Below are 27,015 nucleotides of genomic sequence, written 5' to 3' on the forward strand. Positions count from 1 at the left end.
AAAAATGTTCAGACACGATTCTTTTGACATTTTCCGTAGTTCATGTGTGAAAATGGCTTTAGTAGCTGGCAGAGTAGCTCACACTGGACAAACTAAAAACCTTTTGAGTTTTTATGACAACTGAAGGCTGCCACAGGTTCTCTTGCAACATGCAACTTCACCACTTGATGTCACTAAATTCTAAATACTGAACCTTTAACCGTCACATCTAAATGCCTAAGCCCAACTTCTATCCTCACTTAAACATATCTCTAACCCTAAATCAAGTCCTCAACAGCCCTTGGAAAAAGTGAAGGCCACTTTCTGAAATGTCCTCGCTCTGTAAGGTCTATACCTAGAATTGTCCTCACAAAGATATAAATACAAGTAGACACATGCAGCTTCACTTTCATGCATCTCCTGTTTACACCATAGAGGTTTTCCATATCATTATGTGGTTGGTGTCATCATCTTTATTATCATTCGCTCTGCTTCCTCTGCTACTGGTCACAAACAGCCAAAGTTGGTCCTCACAGTTAGTTTTATGGCCACCCATTGATTTATAATTACAGAGCTGCAAAAGTTGCAAACTCCTAATTATGTCTCTACCAGAAAACCTTCAGATGTCTTCAAAATAGAGAAAAAGAATTGAGGACGAGTGACAATGCAGCATTCATGGTGTGTTTAGTTTTTTTTGTTGCTGCTGCATGGTAGCAGTGCTAAATTGCACGCTACAGATTGCGGCTTCATCTCATTTGCCTTGGCCCTGTGTCTCCTCGAACAGCGTGGCTTTAATGGCCTAAACAGACCAGAGTCGCTGGATAAACAAGAGTTTAGCAGAGGAGTGGCTGGGTCGGGACGGAGGAGAGGCGGGGTGGAAATGGCAGGTTTTTCGTGGTGATTCTAGGTCCATATGTCAGCAATTTGAGGGCATTGTGTACCTTGGCCTAAAACAGAGGCTTCATGATCGATGGAGGGGTGAAAATCTCCCTAGTCCTCGGTGCAGAACACAGACAAGCACAAGGAAATTGCTTTCAGCTGATAGCTTCATTTCAGTTGACATTTATCAAGTGAATTACCCCTGTTCCTTTCAAATGTTTACCACTACTCGCACCGCCTTTTGACGTACGTGTGCGTGTGTGTGTGAGACGGCATTTGTGTGCAAGCGAGAGAGCGATAGAGTTTTTTTATGTGATTTCTCACAAAAATATACAAATCTAAATTACTCCTGCAAACGTTTGATTTGAAAGTCGAGCTCTTTATCCACTGCTGCTGCATTTAGGGAAAAACTACACCCTTTACACACAGCAAGTTCTTTTTAAAGCTGTTCTTAAATAAAGCATCAAAATAAGCAGAAATAATGAAAAAAATATATTTTTTTTTTCAAGCATAACCTTTTTCTAAATAGCTGTTAAGGTGGATTTTTTGAATAATGGTTAATAATAGTGTCAGCAGCAAAACCACATCTGCATTGAGCGACTTCTTTTTCATGTTTTAAGTTAATATTTTGATGGTCAGAGTCAGTTTTGATGGAGGAGAAGGTTGAATTCTGTTCAGGCAGTTGACGGTTGAGGACATTTTAATGACATCACTGGATCCAGAGTTTTTACATGCTGCGAAAATGGTCAGAGAAATTCCATAATTATTTTTCCATGCCATGAATGTGACAGAAGTATAATTGTAAACGGTTTGAATGGTTTCTTTTAAGGGCAAACACGTGTCATAGGAGGCAAAGTTAAAGTTATATAATGCTATGAATAGTAACTGCTAAATATCTCAAACACATTTGTAGTAAAAAGAACAAGTTCTCTCTCACTTAAAATGATCTGGAGTAACTAGACACAGTGTGTTTACTGAATCCAGTTTAATCACTGTTTTGTTGTTGGAAATGTCCCATATAATCATGGAAATGATCAAATTTACACTCATTGTGTGACAAAATAATCAAAATCTCTTGGAATGTTTCTCCATCTTTTTATTTTTCTTTCTGCCCCATAGCTCTATACTTTTCGTGTGGATCTCTGGATTGCGATATTCATGTCCACTGAGAGAAGGTTGGTGAGAGTGGTCTAAAAACAACCTGCATTATATCATATTGCCGCTGTGTGTATGAGACAGAATTATGTAAATGTATATAATAAAGATATATACAGTGCCCCTCTGCTCGCTCTCCTCCCTTTGTGCTGCCGGTGATTACAGCCGGAACATCGAGCCACATTTCCCCCTGCAGGAGGGAAACTGCCGAGGAGGCCTTTGAGCGAGGCTGAGCGGGCCACTTCAGTGCAGACAGAATTGGATTGAGCGCCCACTCACTCACACACACACACACACACACACACACACTCTTCCCTCCTCTCTCTCTCTCTCTCTCTCTCCTCATCACCTCTGGAGTGTTAAAGAGCGTCAGAGTGCAAGAAGCCACCATCAAGATCTCATCAAGGATCCAATCAGCGCGTGAATGCGAAATGCACTCTCCTCCTGCTATGTGATGATGGGGACAAGACGCATCGAGGGCCCGTCTGGAGCGAGAACCTCTGCATATGCAAAGTGAACTTAAATTTTAAATGGATTCGATGTTCACTAGAGTATCTCTGACCCTTTTCGGGGATGCTGTAACCGACTCGGAGGAGAAGAATATGTGCAGATTAGCCCATTAATATTTATAGATGCAGCCGGTGGAGTTGTGCGGCGCAGAGCTTTTTGTGCCCGCTGTAATGCAGACCACGTTTAGGCCTAATCCAGGTGGGCGCTGTTACTGCCTCTAACAGGGAAATGGCCGGCCATTTTAGGAGGAAGCTGGATATCCTAATAATCAGGTAAACTAATACCGGGCGGCGAGAGTGTTTCCTTCCGGAGCTCTTGGCACGTCAGTCATTCACAGAATTGCTCCTGTCTGCTTCTGCGATTCATTTTAACTCAGTGGAACGTGCGCTCCCTCCCCCCACACGTGCATTTGAAGAGGACCACAGGCCCCTTTGGATAGCCTCTATATCCACAAGGAGGCTCCCCAACCATCATTGGGACCAACCAGATGCTCCAACACACACACACACACACACACCTCCTGCTTCTCAAATCCGGACAAAGCGTTCCTCAGTCCAAAGTGGTTAAACTGTCATTTCAAATCGTCTGGACGTCGTGATTACCGGCATGGGAGGAATTATATATTTAGCTTTATGTCCGTCGCCATTTCCTCCCCCCGCCCTGATCTGAAGTGACTAGCCAGTAGTGCCCTCGATATTACTATCTCTGAGGAGTTTAAACCTTCCCCCAGGAGACAAGTGTAATCAAGGGCTGCCAGCAAGAGAGCGGGAGAACGAGGGAGGGAGGGAGGAGGATGAGAGGCGTGGGGTAGGTGGCGTTGGAGACCTGTAGTGGCGAGATGGTGGAGGGAATGACAATGGACCCAATTTACAAACATAGGTCATTTACATGCTTCAAAAAAAAACTTGAGGAACTACTGAACCAGTTGTTACGCAAAGAAAAATCTGTTTTTATAATATTTAACTTTATAGTATATCACAGTATATCTGGACTGTAATGTATTTATGCTGATACATTCATTTACTGCAGGTTCAAATGACTTTGAGATAATTTCCTATCGTTTACAATGTTGAAATGATTTTCAGGCCTTATATTTCTATCAAGCAATTTTCTTCACTTGCTGAGGCCAAAATTCAAATATTTCTTACAATGAAACACTTTTTTTAAAAATCTGCTATTGCTTAAATGTTTTTCAACTGTTTCAAATACACATTGGACTTGAAACAAGACAGAAGAAAGCAGAAGGCTGCTCCAGAACAAAAAAAACCCACGCTTCTTCAATCTCTTGCTTTACATTCATTTGTCCTGGAATATCTCCGTACACCCACAGATTTATTGATCAGTTGTTTCCCAGAAAAGATTCAGATTTTAAGATCCATTAATAGACCAAAAAAATTACTCGGCTCTTGCAGTGCAGTAGCCACTTCAAGAACATGTCGCTCCCATGTGCTGCAGCTCAACAAGACCAAACTAACGGTGCTCAAATAATGAGGCGTGCAGGCTGTTGATGTCAGGAAAAGCATGCGTGTGCACGTACATAGACACGCTGTTGTTTTGGACATCGTTCATGACATGTCCACATATCAGCACCCCCACCCGAACCTCAACCTCCAGCCTGCAGCATCTCATCCATCCTGAGCAGAGTCATTCATCCTCAGCAACGTCACCGTTCATGAGTACAAGTGACCGTTAGGAAGGCAGCGGCCAACGGATTGGACAGGAAGCCTGTTAATCTGCAATCCAATCCGGTCCGAGTCGAGTGAAACGTGGCTCAGCTCGGCCAATCCAGGCCTTCACAGGAAGGAAGTGAAGGACTCAGGAAACAGTGTTCAGAGCTTTCACCAGTCATATCCATCACAGTGCACGGTGATGGAAGCATGTGTGTGTGTGTGTGTCTGTTTCACCAGTCATATCCATCATAGTGCACGGTGATAGAAGCATGTGTGTGTGTGTGGTTGTGTGTGTGTGTGTGTGTGTGTGTGTGTGTGTGTGTGTGTCCCTGTTTCACCAGTCATATCCATCACAGGGCTCTGTCTCCACGCCTGGGCAAAAGAACTGGAGAGTCATTAGAGGGGCTGGGCTGCAGAGCTGCACTTTAACTAAACATCTTTTCCATAAAATAAATGCTTCCAGGTTACTGTGGGTCCCAGAGAACCCAGGTTGCCTCGCTTCTGCTGCCACTCATCTGATCCCAATTACCGGACAGGCCGAGTCGGTGAGCGGGGAGTGCAGCTACAGACTGGAGTCGTGTGTTCAAACTCCAGAATTGACCCCACAACTCAAAGAGCAGCAACGTTTTTTTGGCTTTAATCGACACATCGTCACCCAGTGTTACAAGCCCGGCTCTGTAATTTAAGCCATAACACACACGTCTATAACAAGTATGGTTCTTGCATTTTTTTGTTTCAGCTGAAACTTAATGTTCAGTATGAGTGAGTATGTGCGGGTTAAGTGTTTGGGATTTAATGGAAGATGAAGCGGTTGTGGTGATCAAACCTGTGACTTATCTGCAGTGGAAATCTAACCACTAAGCCACCATGCCATTTATCTAGCTGCCAAGTTAAAGCATTTGACCTCTGAGTTCCATGAGCCTGTGTGACCTATTTCACTGTTTTTTCCACATATGATAATATTTACACTCATTAGCTCCAGCAAGCAGATTGTCTTTTCACTCCCGTTAGTTTTTTTGTTTGTTTGTTTGCCAGCAGGATGACGTAAATAGTACAGAATGGATTTCCACGAAACTTGGTGGAAGGTTTGACATTTTCACTGATTTCCCAGGGAATTATTAATTGATCTTGATGAAAAACATCAGACATAATTAAAGGACTGATTTCTGCCAGTGTGTGAGATTTGGTTGGCAAGGTAATTGAAAATGTGTCTCAGTGGGAATTACGTGTTTTTTTGTATTCATTGCAACAGTAGTGGCTGTGAAACTTGTTTTTTATAAAAACACATCATAACATGGTGTGTATCACTGTCATGTCATGGTTTGTAATGTCTTTAAATCCATCTACATGTATGTATTGAGTAATTCCTTTCTTCACATGCCATGATTGCATGTGATAGTTGTCATATGTTAGCATCACTTCTGTTGAATGCATATACTCTCAGTCTGACACGTTGTAGCTGCTCGCTGATTTTATTTTCATTGTGTCTGTTTGCTGTATGCAGATACAGACACACATCCACATCTGTGCATCTTACTTAATTGAACAATTGTTTCCTGATGCTGAGTTCATCCCTGGAACATGAATCACAGCATGATGAAACCACCTCTTTGGTCTCGGAGGCTGAAGTTGAGGCTGCACATGAGGGAGATCGGTGTTTAATTCTATGGCATTAACTCTCATTGTCTGTGTTGTGCGTATGGAGGCTGAGTTTCATAAGTTTTTCTCAGTTTGAATGGATGATGAGAATATTTCAAAGAGCTGAAAGAAGCAGTTGTCAGATTTTGAAAATGATCTTCAAGCAGAAGAAAGAAAAAGCTATATATATATACATATATTTATATATATATATATGTATATATTTAAAAAGAGAGTTGCTTAATATGAGAATTCCCTTTTATCTAATAGAAATGTTTTTTTGTTTGGATATATAATTTCCTTAGGACCCTTGTAGAAACCTTGTCCAGCTGCTGTCTCCAACGACACAGTGAGCCGTCATTAAAGAGAGGATGGCACCATCTAGTGAAATTATGATGTAGACAGGAAACCACACATTTTCCTCTTGGAATTAAAATCTTGTGGAAATGATTGAAAATATTGATTTTAAAAAAGCAGCTTTAAATTAGAAAATATGTTTTGGTAAAAAACTTTCTTGACAGGCTTCTTGTCGAACTACTTCTGCATCATAAACCACTTGTGTTTGTTTGTCCATCAGTATATTTGAAGTTTGGTATTTCCCTTGATTCTGACTTCTTGCAGTAATTCTTAGTGCTGTACACTTCACACCTGAAATGAACAACACCCTAATTTGTGATAATGGAAGTTACACATGACGGATTTAGGCTATCGAAACTTTTTCACTGAAAAAACTGCTGTGACTAGAAACAAGGCTGGAGGCAAAGGGGGAGACTGAAACATGACTGAAGTTCTTGGCCATAAAACAATTTGGTGAAAGATGCTGAAATGATCTGTAGAGCGAGGTAAAGTTGGATGATAATTATAAAGTCAAAAACTACCCATGATTTGTAATTTGTTGACTTTGTGCTATTGTTGACTTTGGAGTCAATCCCAGCTGACAGTTGGTTTCACCCGGGGGACGCTCAGGAGATTTTGTAGCGTGAGAGAAGGGGGGGTGGGGCTCACATGGGGTCAGCTGCAGTGAAGCACACAGACATGTTAACATTTCCTCTCTGACCAAGTGTGAAGGTTGATTTTACAGAATAGAATGTTGAATGAAAGAAAATCTGAGTGATTCATGAATTCTTTAACATGTATGGTGATTACCAGAGAACAGAAATAAAATGTTACTGGAATCAGCAGCTTCTCATGCCAGGAACACTGAGTCATTTCCCTTTTACTCTCACAGCTCGAGCTGTTGCTGCTTCTGTTGCAGTAACTGAGCCTAATTATGACCCTTCTCTTTCTCCTGCTCTGACACAGAACAGAAATTGAAACAACTTTTGTGAACTATCACATTTAATGGAGCCAGAGATACTGGACAGCAGATATCAGGGGTTTTATGAGCAGTGCGAACTGTAAAGGGATAATACAGGCACCCTTCAGTCGTAAGCCTACACCACCTGGTGCAGTTTCATTTGTTTTATAGACACATATCTGTGACCTTTGACCTCTGAACACTGTAATCTAACAATATAAAAAATCAACATTAATTGCATTTTCTATGTAACTTTGAATTCACATTTTGCAGCATATTTGGGCTTTGTAAAAAATCTCACCAGACAACAAGTACTAGAAAAATAAAGCTATATACAAACATTACAAGTGCATTGATGTCATAAAACAGTCTTAAACAGTTTGTGCTTCGAGCCTCAGCATCTCTCCTGTTCCACAAGCCTCCTTGAGCGAGTGGCAGTTTGCGGGAGAGGCCATAACCAGTACCCTGCAACCCCCCCTCTCACTCAGGAACCTCTTTAAGGACTCATCAAAAGTTTTGTTTTCTTCTCTGTACCCATCCAACAACAGGAGAGCCTCGCCGCTGGCCCTGGTCAACACTGTCCTCAGCTCGTTCTCTGTCGATTTGTTTATGAGCGAGCATTGAGTCATTATTTCTTGAATCAGGTCACCCTCCACAGCGCTGCAGTTGACATAAACGAGAAGTTGCAGGGTGCTGAGATCAAGGAGGTCTGTCCGTCCTTCAGTCCAAGAGGAGACCAGGATCTGGGCTATGGTCATCTTCCGGCTCTCTGGAGGTCCCTCAAGGAAAAGTGTCTCTCCAGCTTCTGGGAGTAGAGCTTGAAGTTTCATGACCTGGCCCTCACTGAAAAACAAAAAAAAAAAACTATAAACTACAAGCCTGAACAGTTCTCAAAATACAGACTTTAGCTTTGAATGTCAGCTGTTCAGGTTTTTCAGTTGGTAGAGGAGTATTTGTGACTCACCTGTTTTGCAGCCTGCGAGGCAGCTCCTCCACATTGAAATTGTCCCACAGGCATCTCCACTCTGCACTGAAGACGTCGGAATAATGTGCTTTCAGAAGCCCCACCAGATTTTCCTCCATGCCATCTGTACAAACCATAATTCTCTCCTCCTCGTGTTCTTTCTTTATTTGTAGGCCTGATGGAGAGAAAAAGTTTGTTAGAAAACAGAGAACATTCACATAACAAAACTTAATGCAAATGTATTTGAACTTTATGGAATGTACTCCATTTAATAGCTCGTTTCATATATAACAGATGGGTGCATCATTTATTGAATTGCTTTGGTTCAGTCAATCGAGCCCCATCAAGCTTTTTATAATGTCAAACTTTAACTGTGGCTCTTGTTTGATTTATTTCCAACTAAAAAGGAAGTGCAGTGATACAAGTTTTACCGGTTAATGTACAGTACAGTACATGTTTGTGTTCTACATGAACAACAGGACATTGGACATTTTGCATTGCTGATCAAACACATACAAAAGAGTATAATATCTGAGATGGTAAGAAAAAGCCAAGCACTCAAGGAATGTATGACAAAAAGAATAAAATGAATCACCATGGAGACAGTTGAGGATGAGCTCAACCTTCAACAGAAAACTATCTATTGCAGAAAATCTTTTGTCTTCATAGTTTCCACTTCTCACACCCTGAGGCTGTCTATGTTACTCTCAGCTCAGTCTTTGTAAAGGGAGCAATGAGCTATGGACGAGCAGTATAACATGTCTCATCCTCTCTCTGTCTCTGTTTTACCTTTAATACTGCTCCCATGAATCAAGAGGAATTCAACAGAGGTAATGCTGATAGTTAGCAGCCAACATGACTCATCAGTAATAATAAAAGAAGTTGTGTTTAGACTCACAGGCAGCAGCAGGACAGGGCCAATCCAGACCATCATACAGAAGGTTCCTGGTACTTAGAATTCTGGATCCTTCACAAAAATACATTTGACTATTAACTCAGCATGTGGGTACAGAATGTAGAGCAATGATAATGCAAGAGTGGAAGTCATTGTCTGTACATGTCTGTTTTAGCTCTGTATACTACATGATGTGCAGTAAATCATTAAACCAGCTTCATTGAAATGGGACTTAATCCTATCTTTAGAATGCATGTGTGGGGAAGTGATTCACATGAACTCATCTCTCTACGTGTTTGAGAGAATGCTGATGTAATGTATCATCTCTGTGTCATGATCTGTCCCTTCTGTGACTCTACACACAGACTTCAAGTTATATCCTGTTTTATTTTGGGAAATTCACCTTCAGCGTGTGGTTTTAGTTCCTGCTCGTGTGTTTTCCACCTTTGTGATTACCTGATCCTGGTTTGCATCATGTTTTGCATCTGCCTGCCAGTCAGGACCATCTGTGTCTCTTATTAAAATATCTGTCTCTACCTGCCTCGGTGTGAGTCGGTGTTTTTGTTCTGCAATCCTTGCACTGTAATACTACATATATGGGATCTTATGCTATTATGATGATAACATAAATAATGATTATAATGTTTGAATATTTGGTATATTTTAGTTCCTATACAACATTCTTGCCTGTAAGTCCATGTGCTATATGTATTTCCTTTTATCAACGTTGTTTCTTATAAAGGTTCTCTCTTTTTCTAGTTTCTAGTATCCCACACATTTCCTGTCAAGTAACTGAGGGAAGACGTTTTCTTATTGTGTTCCTAAATCCATATATATATATAGAAACATGTGATTAAGTCTTCTATAGAAATGATGGAGGTGTTTTTTTGAGGGTTCTACAAACGTGCAACACTTGAAAACCACCCACGCATTTACAAATAACCTTTGGTTCCCCTGACGCACACACAGGGTGTTCCTGTAGATTTTTTGGTTGTGACACACGTCGGATCCAAAAGATCAAAGTCATGTGCTGATAAAATTCCCTCAAAAGAAAAATGACACATCTTACGGTAGCCAATCAAACACATACTGTAAATACCCAGAAGCGTCATAAACACTTCCTCTTTTCAGTCTTTTCACTTAGATCAACATCCATCTACTGTGAAGGTTTCATATTTAATGCTGACTAAAGAATCCAGTGATACTGTAAGTCAAGGTGAAACTAAAGATACGTTTGCAGATCGGATTTGACATTTAAGTTTTTTTATTAAAGTTGTGTTAAAAATAAATAATTGTGACACAAACAATGAGGAAATAATAAATAAGTCAAAGCAAAGCATGTCTCTAAATAACTGGATTCTCCACCTTTGTTTACTGAGTGTTACCACACCCGTAACTGTAGCCTGGCTCCAGCTCCTGTTGCAGTGGCCCAGAAGTATTTATCACTTGTATTGTATTTGTCACTATGTCACTTTTAAATTTCACTGTAGCTGTTTTGAGTTATGATGCATTGCTGTGCCTTGTGTGCATGTGCCAGGGGACAAGAACATTTTTATTCTGATTTAGATTTTCAATATTTTCCTCCTTTCTGCACCTGCGGTCTCTGTGTTGTTGACTTTAACTGATGTGCTTTACACATGAGGAACAGAATGAATCGTTACCTTTTCGTCGTCTGTACATGAGCACCACCACGATGATGACAGCCATTACAGCTCCTGTGCTCAATATAATCCAGAGAGCCTTGTTTTTCACCCGTGGATTACATACTTCATCTGTGGAAAGAGGAAAGAAGGGATCAAACCTGCATCAATAACCTACAGTTTCACATTTATAATTCAGCAAAGACAGAGCCAGTGTTCACCCTCAATCTGTATATACAGTCTATGGTTTGTCCATAGTGGAAACCACCAAACATGCAAACAACAACCATGACATACTTCCCTTCTGCTTCCCTCAAATAAATGCAGCTGTTAAAGTTTCTCGAGTTTTGCGGAATTGTTGTTTTGATTAGTTCTGCTACACCATGGTCTTTTTACTTTTGTCCACTTCAGCTCTTATTTGATTCCAGGTGCAGTAAGCACTGAGAATACTTTATTTATTCAGAGTACCGAGGATAATACTTTTATATTTGCAATAAAGTCCAGAAGTGCAGCAGCCAATGGAGCTAAATAATCATTGGCACATACAGGAGGGCCTACAAGCCACATATTCACACAAACACCTCCTGCGTCAGACCTCACACTAAAGACACTCTACAACACAAACACCACCTACAGCTTTCCTTCTCATACGGGAAGCACTTTGTTCTTTGTAAGTGGGCTGATTGTAGACGTCTCTATCTGACAGAAAAATTGTAGGCCATGGAAACAGATGTAGTTTAGTGATACGTAAGCAAATGACGATGTATTTCCTATGCGAACCCACAACTGACAGCTTTTCACACAGTCACATTTGAACAATTATGCTCCAGTGGCCGGGTCGTTGACTGGTTGGCATGCATAAAACCCAAAACTCCAAATAATGACACCAAAAGTAAAAGTTTGCTAACTTGGTATTTTTTCTTTTTTGCATTTTGTTTGGGCAGCAAACAGGAAATGAGGAGAGAAGGGTGATGATATGTCTTCATAAAAAGCCTTTAAGGAAACTTACCTGGAATCTGAAATATTGCGGAGGGACCATTTGCGAAGTCACATGTGTAGTTGTTTTTGTCCTGTGCACTGACACGTATTTGACTGGTGACTTTAAACAGCTGGTCTGCTGTTTGTACAGTGGTGGTGTTGTGTTTGAGTTCCTGCAGGCGTCCATCCTTCCACACCACAGACGTCTCAGGGTATCCCTCTGATTGACAGGTCAACAGCACATCATGCCCTTCTGCTGTCTTCTCTATGCATTTAGTCACTGATTTATACGGTGCTGGAGGAGAAGTACAGAATTAGACATCTTGCATAATATTGATGGAAAAGGGAAGATCTTGAGGAATGTTTAAACAAGCCCAAAAAACATTTTTGTTACCCAATTACATCTAAGTTTCATTTTCAGAGTGAGTGAAATTCTTAACTTCCCAGAAATGTCAATACACTGAGATCATTGCCAAAGAGCGTTCGTAGATATAAGCCCCTGAAGTCTTTAATTGACCAAAGTTACTGTTGCACTGCAGATGTGGTGCGTACCTACCTACAACAGAGAGAGTTATTGTTTTATAGTCGGCTTCTTCTGCCGTCTGCACCAAACACTGATACGTCCCGGAGTCGCTGATCTGGAGATTGGAGAGCTGTAAAGTGAGCAAAGAAGAAGAGTCCTGAATTATCTCAAAACGTTAAAGTCACAAACGGTTTAAATTCTGTTTTAAATATCGACAATTTTCTGAACAATTCTTCAATTAAACATTCATCAATGTAATTACACTACATAATCTATTTTTTATGGATCTGTCATTCATTCCGTCTTCAAGAAAAACAACAAGTCCAGTTGCTCATGTACAACATACTTTAATGACTGCATTACTTTGTGTTCTACACTAGAATGAGGAAGTTTGTGATGGTGTTCTGATAAATTTGGTGATTTCCATAGTGGTCAAACCATAGACTGTAATAAAGATGGACAACGTGACAGCTCCTGAAAATGTGAAGCTAAAGCATTTTGTTAGCCCCCTGGTAACTGACTGCAGTATAGAGCATAAACCCCCCACCTCCTCCTTTTGAGCAGATGGGAAATGGACCAAGCTGAAAAGTCAAAGTATATGTGACATTCGTTTCTCTCAAAGATGGTTTCTGTGATTGTAGTTACTTCCAGGACTAATTTTTCTGGAACATCACGAGTGACATCTGAGCCTGATGTGTGACTGGTTGAGACACGTCTTCCACCTTTATAAACAGTCTGTGGTGCAGTTTCTGAAAATATCATGATATGGGTCTGTAAAGTGAAAGAGGCACCAAATCTTCACAACTGAAAGATAGCGCAGATATTATTTGCTGGAGAAATATGATACTTTTGGGCCACCCTACACTGCTACTCCACACAACAACAGGGGAAGTTTGACTCTCACATGAGTAATTCCTAAAGGATGAAAAGGCTCACGTATTATCTCTTAGGGAAATTTTACAGGAAACAACCCATCACAAATGAGTAATCACCTTTAGTCTGGCCCAGCCATTTCTCAGCTGCTCTTCGAAGAGGTTCACTCGGCCCTGATACTCTGCAGAGGAAGGCTGCACCATGCCGTTATTCATCTGGTACACTTCCCGGTTACTACCAGGTTTGATCCAGTGCCAGGTCACCTTCAGGTCTGTGTTGGGATGTGACGGTCTCGGCTGAAACCTGCAGCCCATCACGACATCTCCTCCGTATTCCGACTTGTACGTGTTTTGCTCTGCCTCCACAGTGAACAGCACTGCATGGAAGCAATAAAAAGATGAATGCAGAGTTTAGGTGTAACAAGTTTCATGTAGATTCAATTGGGCCTTTAATTACATTTCAGTTGTTGTACACACCTGAGAGAGATGGCTGAACCATGACTTGCAAAATTACAAACAGGACCCAGTCCATTGAGACCTAAAGAAAACACACATGTTGACCTCAGGTTACTTACAACATGAGTCATTTTACTAAAGAGGACATGATTCAGTAAATTTCTTCTAGTTTAGCTCTTAACTCTGAACAATCACGAGGAACAAAACACATGCTTTGCTTATCTAAGCATGACTCTACAGAAGGCATAAAAATCACTTCCTTTTTTCTTCATGCTTAAATAAGAAACAAAAACAGCACAAGGATGCTGCAGTTTGACTCTGTGTGTGGACCAGTCACACTGTTTGACATTAGCATGAATGTTCATGTTTAGTTATTCCGTCAGGACAATGCTCTTCCCATACATACAAGTAAAGCTTTAAATAAACACACAGTTTGACTTGTTTATTGAGTGAAATGCTGATGTGAATAGCACAAGACTATTTATTTTCCTTTCAAATGGAGCTAAAGCTGTAGACTGTATAAAATATAAAGATATATAAATATTTTATATACAGTCTATTGCCGCAGCTCTGCACAACGTTGCATGCATTTGAATGGAGGTGAAGCTGTCTCTGACTAAGTTTGTTGAGCTGTTTTTCAGCACACTAAAGATACAATTAACATAAAATAGTTTCATTGTATTTCTTTTAGTTTGTTGCACTTCACGTCGATGCAAACAGCTTGTTATAATTTACAACTCAAAGCTAAATGAGATGATCATATGGGTTGAACATTGACACATCATAAACTATCTTCATAAATAAACTTCTACTAGTACTAAATGTTTAATAGTAATAAACAACAATACAAGAATAAGAATGAGAATAACAATAAACATAAGAATAAGAGTAAGAATAAGAGGTTATAAAGTTGCTGTTGTTGTCTATGAGCTCATATAAGGTATTCTTACCTGTAGTGACAGTAAGTTATTTCATGTAATGTTTCCTTCTTCTTTGGAGCTTTGAAATGTTGTGAGCTGCTGCTCGAGCTTTTGTATGAAAGATTTCCTGTGAAGCTCCAACACGCCCACTCACACACTCATTCCCTCCAACCAGATCTCATCACGTAACAATCCAGCAACAACCAGCAACCAGGAAGTTCTTCGTAAATCTAACATATTTAAACATGATGAAAGAATCTATTGATGGGAAACAGATGACTGATAGCTAATGTTCTGAAGGAAGTAGGGAAGTTTCCTGACATGGAAAGAGGTTTCATAATGTTACCCAGGAACCCAGGAAATAACATAACCTATCTATCTATCTATCCATCTATCTATCTATCTATCTATCTATCTATCTATCTATCTATCTATCTATCTATCTATCTATCTATCTATCTATCTATCTATCTATCTATCTATCTATACATCTATACATCTATACATCCATACATCTATGTATCTACCTATCTATCTATCTATCTATCTATCTATCTATCTATCTATCTATCTATCTATCTATCTATCTATCTATCTATCTATCTATCTATCTATCTATCTATCTATCTATGCATCTATCTACGAGTCACTACTTGAAACCTTTAGTTTCTGCCTGTGATCTGTGATCAGTTCTGTGTTTAGTTTTACCTCAGAACTTCATGTTTCACTGCATCTGACACTTCGCTGCTTCACGTGAGGGTTTGAACGCTGGTTTACACTTCAGTGAGATTTATTTCTGTCATGTGATGACTATGGCATTTACTGTAACTGCTTAGGTAAAACCCATTCAAAACCTAATGTGATGAAATCACTACAACCGCAACTAAGTATTCAGATCAATACTAAAATATGGTCAATACTATGAATCTGTTGAGGGGTGACATGAAAGATGTTGTGTTTTAAAATCTGCATCTTCATCATCAAAATCTACTGGAGAAATGTATGTAGAAATCCATCATATCTAACAAGATGATCTCATGGTTTGTGTTTAAAAACCTAACCTGCAAAGTAAATCCCAGAGAATGGAGATACTCAAGTATAATAGTATCTTTCAAATGCATCTCATTGTCTTCATCAGCAATGACATGTTGGGGATTGTTATCCATGCTTTTCAATACTGTTAGATGTAGTGGAACAAAAGAAGCTAGTAAATGGACCTTGAGTTAAGAGTTTCTGTCAAACTACCGTTTAAAAAAAGTTTTCTCTTTAAACTACAACTACACTATATATAAAGACAGCACCAACAAAAACACACAAAATGGATATTGAGACACAACAAATCAACACACATCATTCGGGAAAGCTGGAAATTTTAGATGTAAGAACACAACAAACAGAAGTTTTATTACTTCATCATAAATTCCCAGAGTTTATGGTAATTAAATGGTTGGACCCGAGCTCTCTCAGAGTCACGTTGTCCTGTTCACTGTGTGAATCCGACAGGGATTTCCATCGCTTTATTTAATTCCATTGCTCACATTTAATTTCAGTTCATGACTTTTTTTTCTAATATAATAACATGAGAGCAGCCCCTGTCAGTTTAATGTTGTTGTTGTTGGTGTAGGTTTTCTTGCCAAACTTGCCATGAGGTGATTAGTTAGTTTTGGAAACCCCTCTAGGAACATGGGATACTCTTGGACTTTATCACTCAAAGATAGAGCAGATAAAATATCAAATGTCTTTCTTGTCATCACTGGAGATGGTTGTGACAAAGAGATGGTTGTGACACAGATCACTTCAAACATTCAGGGACCAGAATGTAAAAAATAGTGAGAAAAAGAGACTCATGATGACACATCATACGTTTCCTGTCACATAGGCTTTTACACGATCACAGGATATTCTGGTGCTCTGGTGGACTCATATGTTAACCTTCAATCTTTTGTTTTCTGTTCGAGAAGGTCAGAGTTCACCCACACTGCTGTAATGACTTGACAGAGAAAGAGAGCTTGGTTTGATATGGCTCATTTAAGCGTGAAGATATCACATCTAATGCATTTTCACTTTGTCTCATCATGTCAGAACTAAACTAAAGGTAGACAGATTCTCAAACTTTTTGCTCGACCTTGGAAAACAAAAGATATAGAAATCTTCCATTCACAAAACATCTTAAATTCAAATACCACATGAGGATGAAACTATAATCACAACCTGGGGGTTGATTGCCATCCAAATTTAGATTTCAGCATCATTTCAACAATTGAATTCCGATTCTTATATCATATGTTATTCCTTTAATTAACTAAATTAAATTTACAAACTTTGGTTTCTAAAAACAACACAATGACCAACAGTGGGAGCCCTTTCTTAACTAACATCACCCAAACTTAACTAACAGCAGCCAGTCTGGAACCACAGCCACTGCACATCTGTAACAGATGTTCAACCCTAGTTTTTTATTCTCTCAGAGGCCTGCTGGTGGTTTTGTGAACTTCAATCATGAAACTCTCTCACAGTTTTCCTAGATTACACACATTATTGCAACATGGTTCAATACTTTATTTGCATATGTTTACTCATGTATTATTCTGTATTTATAATTTATCTGATTAATGTGAACACACAACACATTTTAACCAACCTGTGCAATACAAACAAAAGGTTTTCTATCCTCATTCCATTCCATGAATGTGATTTGTCCCTGGTGAAAGATCATCATAAAACTCCTCTGCTTTATAATGAGATTACAATTAATTCTTTTGGTTGGACATTTACAAATCCTCCTTGTCAAGCATTGCAAGTGCAGCTTTTCCGTTTTACTTTGAAAGCACGACCGGAAGCAGAGTCCGTACTCTTTCCGGTTGGATGCTCGTGACATTGACAGAGGGTAGAAGTACAGGAAGTGAGTTGTGTTTTAATGGCGGGTCACTTTCTCCTGTTTTAATGAACACATGTCCGTTCAGTGCCGAGTGAGTCACTCAGCTGTGTGACCAGCAACATTAGCTTAGCATCTCCGGAGTGTAGCAGGTATGTGAAGCTTTTATTTTCAGCCACAGTTCAAACCGAGCAGGGTTCACATCAGGTGAAGCACGAGCTGCTGCAGTGACACACATTAGCACGTGTTGTTAGCTAAAACCACAAAACTACTAAACCATGCGTTAATGTTGGTAGCAGCTAGCGCGTGTGTGTGTGTGTGTGTGTGTGAGTGAGTGAGTGAGTGAGTGAGTGTCAGTGTGTGTGTGTATCAGTGTGTGCGTGTGTGTGTGTATAAATGTTTATGTTTGTGTCTATGTTTGTATGTATGTGTGTGTGTATCAGTGTGTGTGTGTGTATGTGTATGTATGTATGTATGTATGTATGTATGTGTGTGTGTGTGTGTGTGTGTCATGGCGTGCCTGCAGCATCATCATCACTGTGACTCGTTGTGTCCTCAGGTGAACAGGATCAGACCACCATGGGGTTCCTTCTTTCTAAATCCATGGATGCAAACTTTAAGAAGCAGCAGGAATTCATGCTCCACAATGGACGGCTTCAGGTGAGTGAGGGTCTGAAAACAAGGTGGTTTCCGTGTTTGTATTTACAAACCAGGCTCCTGTGGCTCCTGAGGTGAATCAGGTGGAAGACTGGAGTGAGGGTTCATCCTCCTTTCTTTTAGAACACAGGACAACATTGTCAATGTCCCTTCTTCGTCAGGTTTTACGTTTGTATGTAAAATCAACTTTCAAGATTAAACATACTGCTCATACACAGTGTTCTGTCCTTAGTGTGTAGCATTTACACAAAGGTGAATGTGTATTGTTTTTATTTTGCAGCACAGTCAGATGGTTAACCACCTATTTGCTCTCCCTCAGATTTGTAACCGTGTTTGCCCCATGTGTGTTTGAATGGGTTGAAAAGAAGAATGTTTATTTTTATCTCCATATAAATTTTGAATTATTATTATTATATAGTTGATAATTACATCATAAATATGCCTGAAATAATATCTGTTTGATCAAATTACCACTGTAAATGTAGGAAAACTGGTAAAACATCAGTGAACCCTATCAGATCTCTTTCATAATCTATCGTCTCTTTCTATCTATTGTTTTCCTTGCATTTATTCTTTCTATCTATTTTTTCTTTCTATCTATTCTTTCTTTCTGTGAATTATAGCAATTCAATTTAGAGGCCGCAGGTTTTATTGCTCTCTTTTTTTGTGTGTTTTTCTTTTCTTTTTTTCCTATTCCCTTTTTTAAAGAACAATCTGCTGTGATTTATTTGCGCCTGCGAGCGGCTGAGCAGCAGGTGGGATGTGAGTGTCATTACACCAATGACATTATCCGACTCACACCCAGGAGGTTTGTTGCGCCGCCTGCCCCTTAATTTTCTGTTGCTCTCGCAGCTGTAAATACGGTAAATGATGACTAATATTATTCAGTAGTGGCAAATGTTTGGCAATTGAGTTTCGGAGTGCCCTCATTCGGATCACGACAATGAATCACCTGTGAACATCGCGTTTGTTTAAGCATTGCTGCAGTGGGTCCACATTGTTTCATCAGGTTAACATAGTACATATACTTTTATATTTATTATTCAAACATATTCATCGTTCATATTCGAGTCATTTTAGCACAAATGAATGAGATATTTCTATATAACTGTTGGTCTGCTTAAAAATATATTGGTAACTTGTAATTGAATTCATGCTTTTAACCTCTCAGACCTCGGTTGAACAAAATATACATGGAAACGTCAGCTATTGTGTTACTGCCTGTACTAGAGAATTATTATTCTGCCTTATTCCACATTAAACATTTAAATTGTATTTTGACATCAGCAAACTTAATGAGTAAGATGGACCCCAGCAATTTCAGAATATCTATGAAGCATCACTGTTCCCTCCCCCTGCATTAAGATGTCAAAGATAATTGCTTCCCAGTATTACCAAGTCACATCAGTCAGCGCTAATTGATTCTTGCCACGCTGTGGTCTTGTGGATACTCAAGTCAAAGTCATTGGGCATTGTGTTTGAATCACAGGTCCATCTTAAACATTACTTGAAAACTTGACGTAGACGTATGTCTTGAGCATAAATGGCAGCTCTGGAATGACGTCGATGATGTTTTTGTTCACTTTACATTTGAAAACAGGTCTTGATTGATGATAATAGGGTTATGCTTTTTATTCACGTTCACTAAACTCAAGTGGGTTTGAGTGTAAATCGGGAGAGCAGACCTTCCCACAAGATTTCTAAATTTGTTTTCATTGACTTTCTTCACCTAATGTTCACATCAAATCATAAAATAAATAAAAGCTTTGCTCCTTTAGCCATTTTGAAAACTAGCTAATCCAGAAAAAGTGAATAAAATGAATGAAGTGAGTAGGATAATACAATACACCAAGGTGTTCAGTGAATTTGAACCTTCTAAGACGCTGGATCACTTCAAGTCAATATTGGAGCCTTTTAGGCGAGTGATAATCAAAAAGTCAATACTTATTCTAGCATTAACACGTAGCATGTAGTAGAAAGGATACTTCAATACTTTACTTTACTTTCATCTGAGACCAAGAATGGTGCCCTGAGGCCCCCCCACAATTAATCAGCTGTACATAATAACTCAGGCTTTTTGCTGCCTCAACTTAAAAACGATGTACATCAACTATTGTTTGTTCAAAAGATTTATATTTGATGCAAAAACATCTTTAAGGTGGGAAAAAATATTCAGGTTTTTAAGACTCTCTCCCTCTCTTTCTTCAAAATCTGTTGGTCATCCCTTATTTATTTAGTTATTTTATCGGGAGACATTATGTTGTGCGCTTTGAAAGTACTCATAGGTAAAGATAACACATTTATGCCATGTCATGTTGGTAAAATATTCAATTTATCATGCAATTATTATCATGCATTTTAACTTATATGAAGTGACTCAAATGAATAAAATAATATCAGTGACAGGAATTGGGTATTTTCCAGATAGTATCTCGAGTCCACTTCCTTTTTTCCCCGATGACGGGGAGTGACCTCACGTGGGGTAAAATCTCAATGTAACCTGTTATTACACATTTCCCACTCCTGAGGACCTTAATGGCTCTGGGAATGGAAAGGTAATTTCCCCTTGCTGTCATTGAAACAGGGTCTAATGGAAAGATAATTAAATTCTCGACTCACGAACAACACCTGCTGTATTTGGTTTGTATTTCAGCTTTGTCTAATTGTAATGAGGCGTCCTTGGGTTCTCTATTTTTCACTTAATTTCGCTCAGCGGTCACCACAGTGTGAGAACTAATGCTGTTGATTACAGAAGCTGTTCTATCATTTCCAGTTTGTTGAAACACTATTTCACTCAGTCTGTCTCGAGAATGTGAAACTGACCGTGCCGCTGCTTCCTCCCTCCCAGGAGAGGTTGGTTGTAGAAAGCTGGGTAACAGCTGTAGATTCCAGAGTGTAGCAAGTTTCATGATGAGACAAAGTTTCAGTGAGTTTGAAAATGTTTTATGTGTTCATCTGTTGCTGGAAATGTTTGTTTTTCCTGTTTTCATGTTAAATGTAATTAAAAGTTGTGAGGCAGAGTTTTTGTAATGGTAGATTCACGCCAGAATGTACTGGGTGCTCTCGCTCATACCTCACTAAGGCCCAACACTCTCTTAATATGCCTGATTTTCTTTATCAAGATCAATGCAGTATTCAATAGGAAATTAGTGAAAACTTTTACACTTAAATGTTCTATAGAAATAATTAATTCATCAAGTGGTCAATACAGCTCTGCTGTGTTTTATCACTTGTCCATTAAATGTTACCTGGTAGGTGCAATGTGTGCAAATTGATGGAGGGAACGCTGCTGATGATAAACTGAGGAGAGCTGCATTTTTTTATTTGTGCTTTATTGACCTGGCTCAAAATTATTATTCAACATTTGGCATTTAGGACAAACAAGTCTGTGATGTACTCTGAGATGTACCTGACCTCCTGGCTAGCTGCAGCCTTAAAAATATTTCAAGAGAGTTCATTTAAATAAAACCACTAAAGCATGTTCCTTCATTTGTTTTAGATTTTTTCTTCATTTTGTACAGAGCAGAGTTCTGTGTTGTGTAGAGAGATATGATGAGAACGAGTGGGTTTACAGTGAATAAACACAAACACACGCACATGCAACAAGTGCTCCACCCAATCGTGACTCAATCCACCTACAGAGCACACATGCAGACGTTTGTCCACATATTCACAAATGAACTGTATCTATAAAGTACCTGCCTCAGATATACAGTATGTTTTTGGTTTAAGTAAAGAGACTGTTGATTGTACTCTCCATAATCAGGCTAACAGCATGTTTAAAATCCACAATATATCAAAGGCCTTCATGACTGTATTTTTACCTGACTGTGACGTTCATGTCTGATTGAAGTTGAACCCTCCTGAGCCTTTCTCTTAATTTCTCCTCATCTGTAAATGACTTTTATCAGAAGCCAAGCACTTTAATTAGCCAGTCACCCACCGTGATGGTCATTAGTGGCTCACAGCAGGAGAACAAACGATGGCCTGTATTTACCTCTGAAGGTATTTGATTCATGCTCTTACATTTTCTGTTTTAAATTAGCCCACTGATGTTCGGGATAAGTGGTAAATGCAGAATGGAAAAAAAAGTGTTTTTCGCACAATTAGACAAAACACGACTAAAAGAAATGTAAGTGTCCATGTTTTAACACACAGGATTTTTGATTGAACCTTTACCCATATTGAGTGACTCACACTATATTTTTAAACAGTTATAAATAATACAAATAATAATTCTAACACCTCATCTTTTTAATATCGGTGATAAAGACTGAAGTTTGTATAAAGAACCCACTCTGACCAATCTTAACTGCATTTTAACATTAACATTTAAGCTGAATGGAATTTTCCGTCAACTAGAAGCTGCTGATTCGTTGGAAACCACTTCTCATGTTGCTGTGAAGTGCTGATGGAGTGTCAGCTGATCCTACTGACCTGATTCATCCTTCTTAACCAGTTAAACAGGTTTAGAGCTGGGAGTTGATCCGTATGAAGTCATCTCCCTCATAAAACATGCTGTTGCTGTTAAACTGTAAAAGCTTGATCAGCTTCATCCGTGGTTCAGATTCTTCTCCTTGTGTCTTTTGAATGATGCACCAAAAGGGAACAGGGCTAGAAACCTGTAACGACCACCAATGTGTATCTGAGGTAATGTCATGATACAGCCAGGAATTTAATTTATCCATTTCCACAATTTTTTCATTTGAACTGTTTATCGCTCTATTCCCCTTACTATAGAAAATAGACATTTAAGAGTCAAGTCTCTATTAGTCTGTTCAACAGGCTCCGTCTTTGTGATTTCATTCACTTTAACCTCGGTGCCAAGTAACTTAGAAAGAGGTGATGGTGAATATGGGCAGAGAGTCAAATCGAAATGCTGTTTGTCCGACATGTTGTAATTTATGTCTGACACTGGTCTTAGTCTTAGTGTCATTTTTCTCTTATGTGGAAAAAAGACTTCTCTTTGACACATTCACTTTTAGAGAATACAACTTTTTAATTGAGAATGTCACTCAGTCCACTCAATATGTGTAGGAAGCATGTGTTTGTGTGCATGTGCACATACACATGAGTGTGCTCAACAGGAAACTGCAAGACATGTGAGTCACTCATCTTTCTACAGAAAGACATAATTTGATAAACACGTTCTGGAAATTACCTCCACCACAGTGGTCATGTTTTTATTGGTGCGTGTCTGTCAACAGGATTACTAAACTGATTTCTATCATATTTTGTGTCGGCATGATCCAGTCTGGGCCTGATCTGGATGAACAGGCAGATACAGGAACTAAATGTTCTCTGTCCTAAACATGGCCAGACAAGGCATTAGACTTAGTGGAGGTATGAACTCTCCAAGAGCGCTTCTAGTTTAAGAATCGGGACTGTGATGTGTACAGAGTGGAACATGTAACTTAAATTGCAATACTTGGAATAATCTCTGTTTGACAAACATTGTTGATGTCTTCCATTTCCTTTCTGTTTTCCTGTGCATGTGTTCAGATGGAGCGTCAGATCCTGATGCAGAACCAGATGAGGGAGAGACAGATGGCGATGCAGATCGCTTGGTCCAGAGAGTTCCTTAAATACTTTGGTACTTTCTTCACAGTGGCCACAGTGGGACTCACTGTAGGGTGAGTTTTGTAACTTGTCACCTCAGAGATTTTAGTTTAAGGATGATTCACTGTTTTCTAACACACAACAGTAATGATCCACAGTGAGGGAACAACCTGTAAAGAGTGATCCTCACTGAGAGGGTTGAAATAATCCCACTTTGTGGACCAGTGGTGCAGCTCTGTTTGATTTATAAGTGTCAGACACAGTGGTCTCATCCATATGCGGCAATCAATTCGGTCGTCATGGGTCTGACTCACCCGCTTTGCTTCTCTACAGTGCCGTTAAAAGAAAGAGGCCGGGGCTGTTGGCCCCCATCGTTCCTCTCAGCTTCATAATGGTGTACCAGATGGACAGCGCCTATGGGACGTTAATTTATCGCATGAGAGGTGAGGACACGGTCACCGTCATTGTTATCATCACACCAAAAAACAAAGGTTTAATATCACCACAGAAAAAATCAGCCTCATCCGGTTCATTCAGTTAAAGTTAAATCACAGTATGATTTTGTGTCGGGTTCAGTCATTAGTAAATTTAGTTTTTAAACATCTACGATTTTACATAATCTCCCCACATGCTCTTGTCATTTTAAGTCGTCTTCACTGACCAGCTGTTTATTTTTCTTATTTTCTTTTCAATGTTGTCTTATTTACTTGTACCAACAAAATTTATATATATATATATATAGAAAAACAATAAATAAATTAAATGAATGTATAAAATCTACATCTGTTGTGAGAGACACAAACCCAATAACTATAATTAATAAGTTTTCTTTGCTTTAATCGTTCGTCTGGATATTTGAGATTAAACAATAAAAAGGCATGCAGGTGAAGAACGATTGGTTTCACATCATAACGTCCTGTATCTGTTCTTCTACCTTCAGGGGAGGCGGAGAGCATCATGGCGTCTGAACACGACCGTCTGGACTTGCCTCATGGAACTCCGACTTTCGAAAGCATAGAGAAGGCCCGTCGCGCTAAAAGCAGCCTCACGTCCCTCTTGGAGAAATGATGTGTTGGTTGTTTGAGAGAAAATCAGAATCGTCCTGTCCGAGCATTCACCCGAGCTGCTTTTGCATAGGTATGAAAAAACTATTCAATAGTAGCTGCCTTTTTTTTTAAGTCATCAAGTCCATGTTTTTACACTAAAACTTCGTCAACGTTCTCACGTCAAATGATTATTATATTCTATCAATGAATATAAAAGTGTGATCATTTATTTATTTTCGGCTTCGGTTTCTTCAAACATCTATTTTCATGTTACTCAGAGTACATGAAGTGTTTTCCTTCTAAAGCTGCATGAAGTCATTTCTGACCACTAGAGGGCAGAAAGTCTCCAAGATTCAAACTCGGTCAAGAAACTGTTCCACTCAGTTGTGAAAATGTTAATATAAAAAAATTATTTAATGTCGCAGGACAGATTTTTATTACTTCAAATGATATTGAAAAAATTTTCATAATGAGACAAGTCAAGATTGAGTGCTAAAGACTTTATATGAAAGCTTTATTTAACCCTGGTGCTCCTGTGTCCTCATTAAATGGATGTAAAGTATAACAAGGTGCTGATATTCATGCATTATGTTGTAAAAATAGAAAAAATATTTCTAAAAACAAATGAATAAAAAAAAATTGCAAAGAATATGTTACGGCAAGGTTCTTCTTTGATGCAACATGCAGAGCCACTTCATTCCCGTTAGAATCACCGTGTGATAGAAACCTAAACTGTGAATATGGTGACATGAACAAGAAGCCGCAGATTAATACAAATATTCCACTAATATTACTACAACCAAGAAATAACTTTAAGTACGTCATTGTCATCAATCTGAATGACGCGTGTGTTTGAGTGTGGGGAGGCAGGGGGAGGGGATTGGGGGTTGAAGCACAGGTTGATGAATGAACTACCGCCTTAGACTATAAAAGCCTGCGTCCACTGACCAAGAGAGAAGAAGAAGAGGAACCAAAGTCGGCTCTACTCCACGACACAAACAAACAGAAGCAGGAGATCTGAGCAGATCTGTGCTCCTCCGACCCAGACCGACTCCGCTCGTCCACTCACTTTCAGGAAAAAGTGAAAAATGCTGTGGAGATTGACTCTTGCCGTGGCCGTGGTGTGTGTCGTTGGCATGTGCAGCTGTGTGAAGGCTGATGTCATGAGCAGACTGATCGTACCGAGGGACTACGGGGTGAAACTGTGCGGGAGAGAGTTCATCAGAGCCGTCATTTACACCTGCGGAGGCTCCCGCTGGAAACGAGCCGCAGGGGGGGACTCAGGTGGGTTTGAATTTCCTACGAACCCATTATTATTATTATCTGCTCGCTGACTGGAAAAATGAAAAGATATCCAGAAGAGTTACTGTAAAGTCTACTTTTAAACGTGTCGGAACATGAAACATTCCGATGAAGCTCAGTGAGGCCAATGAGAAGAAGAAATTGTATAATTGATTCCAGATAATAACATTAGGGTTTCAGAATCAAAATCAAGATTTGAAGCATCTGTGGTCAAAACAGTTTAAAGAATTAAAACATTACATGGTCAGAAGTTGAGGATGCCACAGGGTTTTCACCAGGCTGATTTGCAGAGCTTCATATTTCAGCACCACAGCTGATGTTATAAATTGTTAATAATAACATGAACCTCTTATTACATCATTCCTCCAGAAATCACCTTCATCCCCACATTTCTATTTACCTTTGACATGTGATGAACAATCAACTCTAAATTCAACGTCCTGTTTGTGCTTTGTCCTCCAGAATCTTTCCAGTGGAGTTCTCTCAGCGACGACACAGCGGGTGACAGCCTGCACAGCTGGCTAAGTGGCGCCGAGCTCACAGAAAACCGCTCTCCTCCCCAGATCGTCTCCTCCCACTCCCTGGCGGACCTCCTGGCTCTGTACGTGGCCACAGGAGAGCGACAGCAGCAGCAGCCACTGGAGAGATCCCTGCCATCCACATTTTTAGGTGAGCAAGATGGGATTCCAGGGGCGGACGACTGGAGAATGGTGAGCAAGAAGAAGAGGAACTTTTCTGCGGGTGTGGCGGGGATGTGCTGTAGTCAGGGCTGCACCAAGAATGATATCGGAAGATTGTGCTGAGGAGGGAGGGAGGGGTGACATGAAGATGGTGTGACGGACAGTGACAGACAGATTGTGGAAACATGGAGGAGAGCAAGTGCACATGTATTTATTCTCAGTCATGTCTTATTGCAAAAATCCCTCTGTCGTCATATTTGATTTATTCTCCATATTTTGTCCCAGAGATCCTGTTCTGTGAACGTTCAGCATTATTTACAATAAAATTGAAATACCATAGGAAATATTGAGCAGTATTGTATATTGTGTGTGACACTTCTTTATGTGTGTAGAAAGGATTTGGAGCCTCAGTCGTCTCCCCTGCAAACTGTCGATGCTGAAACAGGCAAATATCACACTTTAATGTCATTTAAGCTGCGGTGAACACATGACCATCCTCACAACGTTACGCCTGCCCGCT

General features: G+C 39.7%; 3 protein-coding genes across 5 annotated transcripts; 2 read left to right on the forward strand and 1 right to left on the reverse strand.

Annotated features, from left to right (window-relative positions):
* Nucleotides 1-7,151: 7,151 nt before the first annotated feature.
* On the reverse strand, nt 7,152-14,590 carry LOC109626163 (programmed cell death 1 ligand 1). Of its 3 annotated transcripts, XM_069514052.1 has the most exons (9): nt 14,407-14,590; nt 13,478-13,538; nt 13,121-13,377; nt 12,162-12,258; nt 11,637-11,900; nt 10,649-10,759; nt 8,991-9,059; nt 8,093-8,267; nt 7,152-7,971 (listed from the first exon to the last, which is right to left on the reverse strand). In XM_069514052.1, the coding sequence occupies exons 2-9, from the start codon at nt 13,530-13,532 to the stop codon at nt 7,500-7,502; spliced, it is 1,500 nt and encodes a 499-aa protein (XP_069370153.1). In that variant the 5' UTR covers nt 13,533-13,538; nt 14,407-14,590; the 3' UTR covers nt 7,152-7,499. The 3 variants fall into 3 exon arrangements, with proteins under 3 accessions (XP_069370153.1, XP_069370154.1, XP_069370155.1); XM_069514053.1 differs by lacking the exon at nt 8,991-9,059; XM_069514054.1 differs by lacking the exon at nt 13,478-13,538 and having other exon boundaries at nt 14,407-14,532.
* Nucleotides 14,591-17,226: 2,636 nt separating this feature from the next.
* plgrkt (plasminogen receptor, C-terminal lysine transmembrane protein) lies at nt 17,227-25,162 on the forward strand. Its single transcript, XM_020081668.2, has 5 exons — nt 17,227-17,403; nt 17,811-17,911; nt 23,411-23,541; nt 23,801-23,910; nt 24,408-25,162. The coding sequence occupies exons 2-5, from the start codon at nt 17,831-17,833 to the stop codon at nt 24,533-24,535; spliced, it is 450 nt and encodes a 149-aa protein (XP_019937227.1). The 5' UTR covers nt 17,227-17,403; nt 17,811-17,830; the 3' UTR covers nt 24,536-25,162.
* Nucleotides 25,163-25,383: 221 nt separating this feature from the next.
* On the forward strand, nt 25,384-26,839 carry rln1 (relaxin 1). The gene is made up of 2 exons (XM_020081889.2): nt 25,384-25,797; nt 26,278-26,839. Exons 1-2 carry the CDS (start codon nt 25,602-25,604, stop codon nt 26,616-26,618), a joined length of 537 nt encoding a protein of 178 aa, XP_019937448.1. The 5' UTR covers nt 25,384-25,601; the 3' UTR covers nt 26,619-26,839.
* The last annotated feature ends 176 nt before the right edge of the window (nt 26,840-27,015 follow it).

The sequence above is a fragment of the Paralichthys olivaceus genome, chromosome 18 (genome assembly GCF_024713975.1).
Source record: "Paralichthys olivaceus isolate ysfri-2021 chromosome 18, ASM2471397v2, whole genome shotgun sequence".
Lineage (NCBI taxonomy): Eukaryota > Metazoa > Chordata > Actinopteri > Pleuronectiformes > Paralichthyidae > Paralichthys > Paralichthys olivaceus.

Coding starts and splice junctions, on each gene's coding strand:
- LOC109626163 (XM_069514052.1), bottom strand. CDS start 13,532: ATGGACTGGGTCCTGTTTGTAATTTTGCAAGTCATGGTTCAGCCATCT. Junction 12,259..13,120: donor ATGGCTGGGCCAGACTAAAG/GTGATTACTCAT, acceptor CTCACTTTACAG/CTCTCCAATCTCCAGATCAG. Junction 7,972..8,092: donor CCTCGCAGGCTGCAAAACAG/GTGAGTCACAAA, acceptor TTTGTTTTTCAG/TGAGGGCCAGGTCATGAAAC.
- plgrkt (XM_020081668.2), top strand. CDS start 17,831: ATGGGGTTCCTTCTTTCTAAATCCATGGATGCAAACTTTAAGAAGCAG. Junction 17,912..23,410: donor TCCACAATGGACGGCTTCAG/GTGAGTGAGGGT, acceptor GCATGTGTTCAG/ATGGAGCGTCAGATCCTGAT. Junction 23,911..24,407: donor GTTAATTTATCGCATGAGAG/GTGAGGACACGG, acceptor TTCTACCTTCAG/GGGAGGCGGAGAGCATCATG.
- rln1 (XM_020081889.2), top strand. CDS start 25,602: ATGCTGTGGAGATTGACTCTTGCCGTGGCCGTGGTGTGTGTCGTTGGC. Junction 25,798..26,277: donor AGCCGCAGGGGGGGACTCAG/GTGGGTTTGAAT, acceptor TTTGTCCTCCAG/AATCTTTCCAGTGGAGTTCT.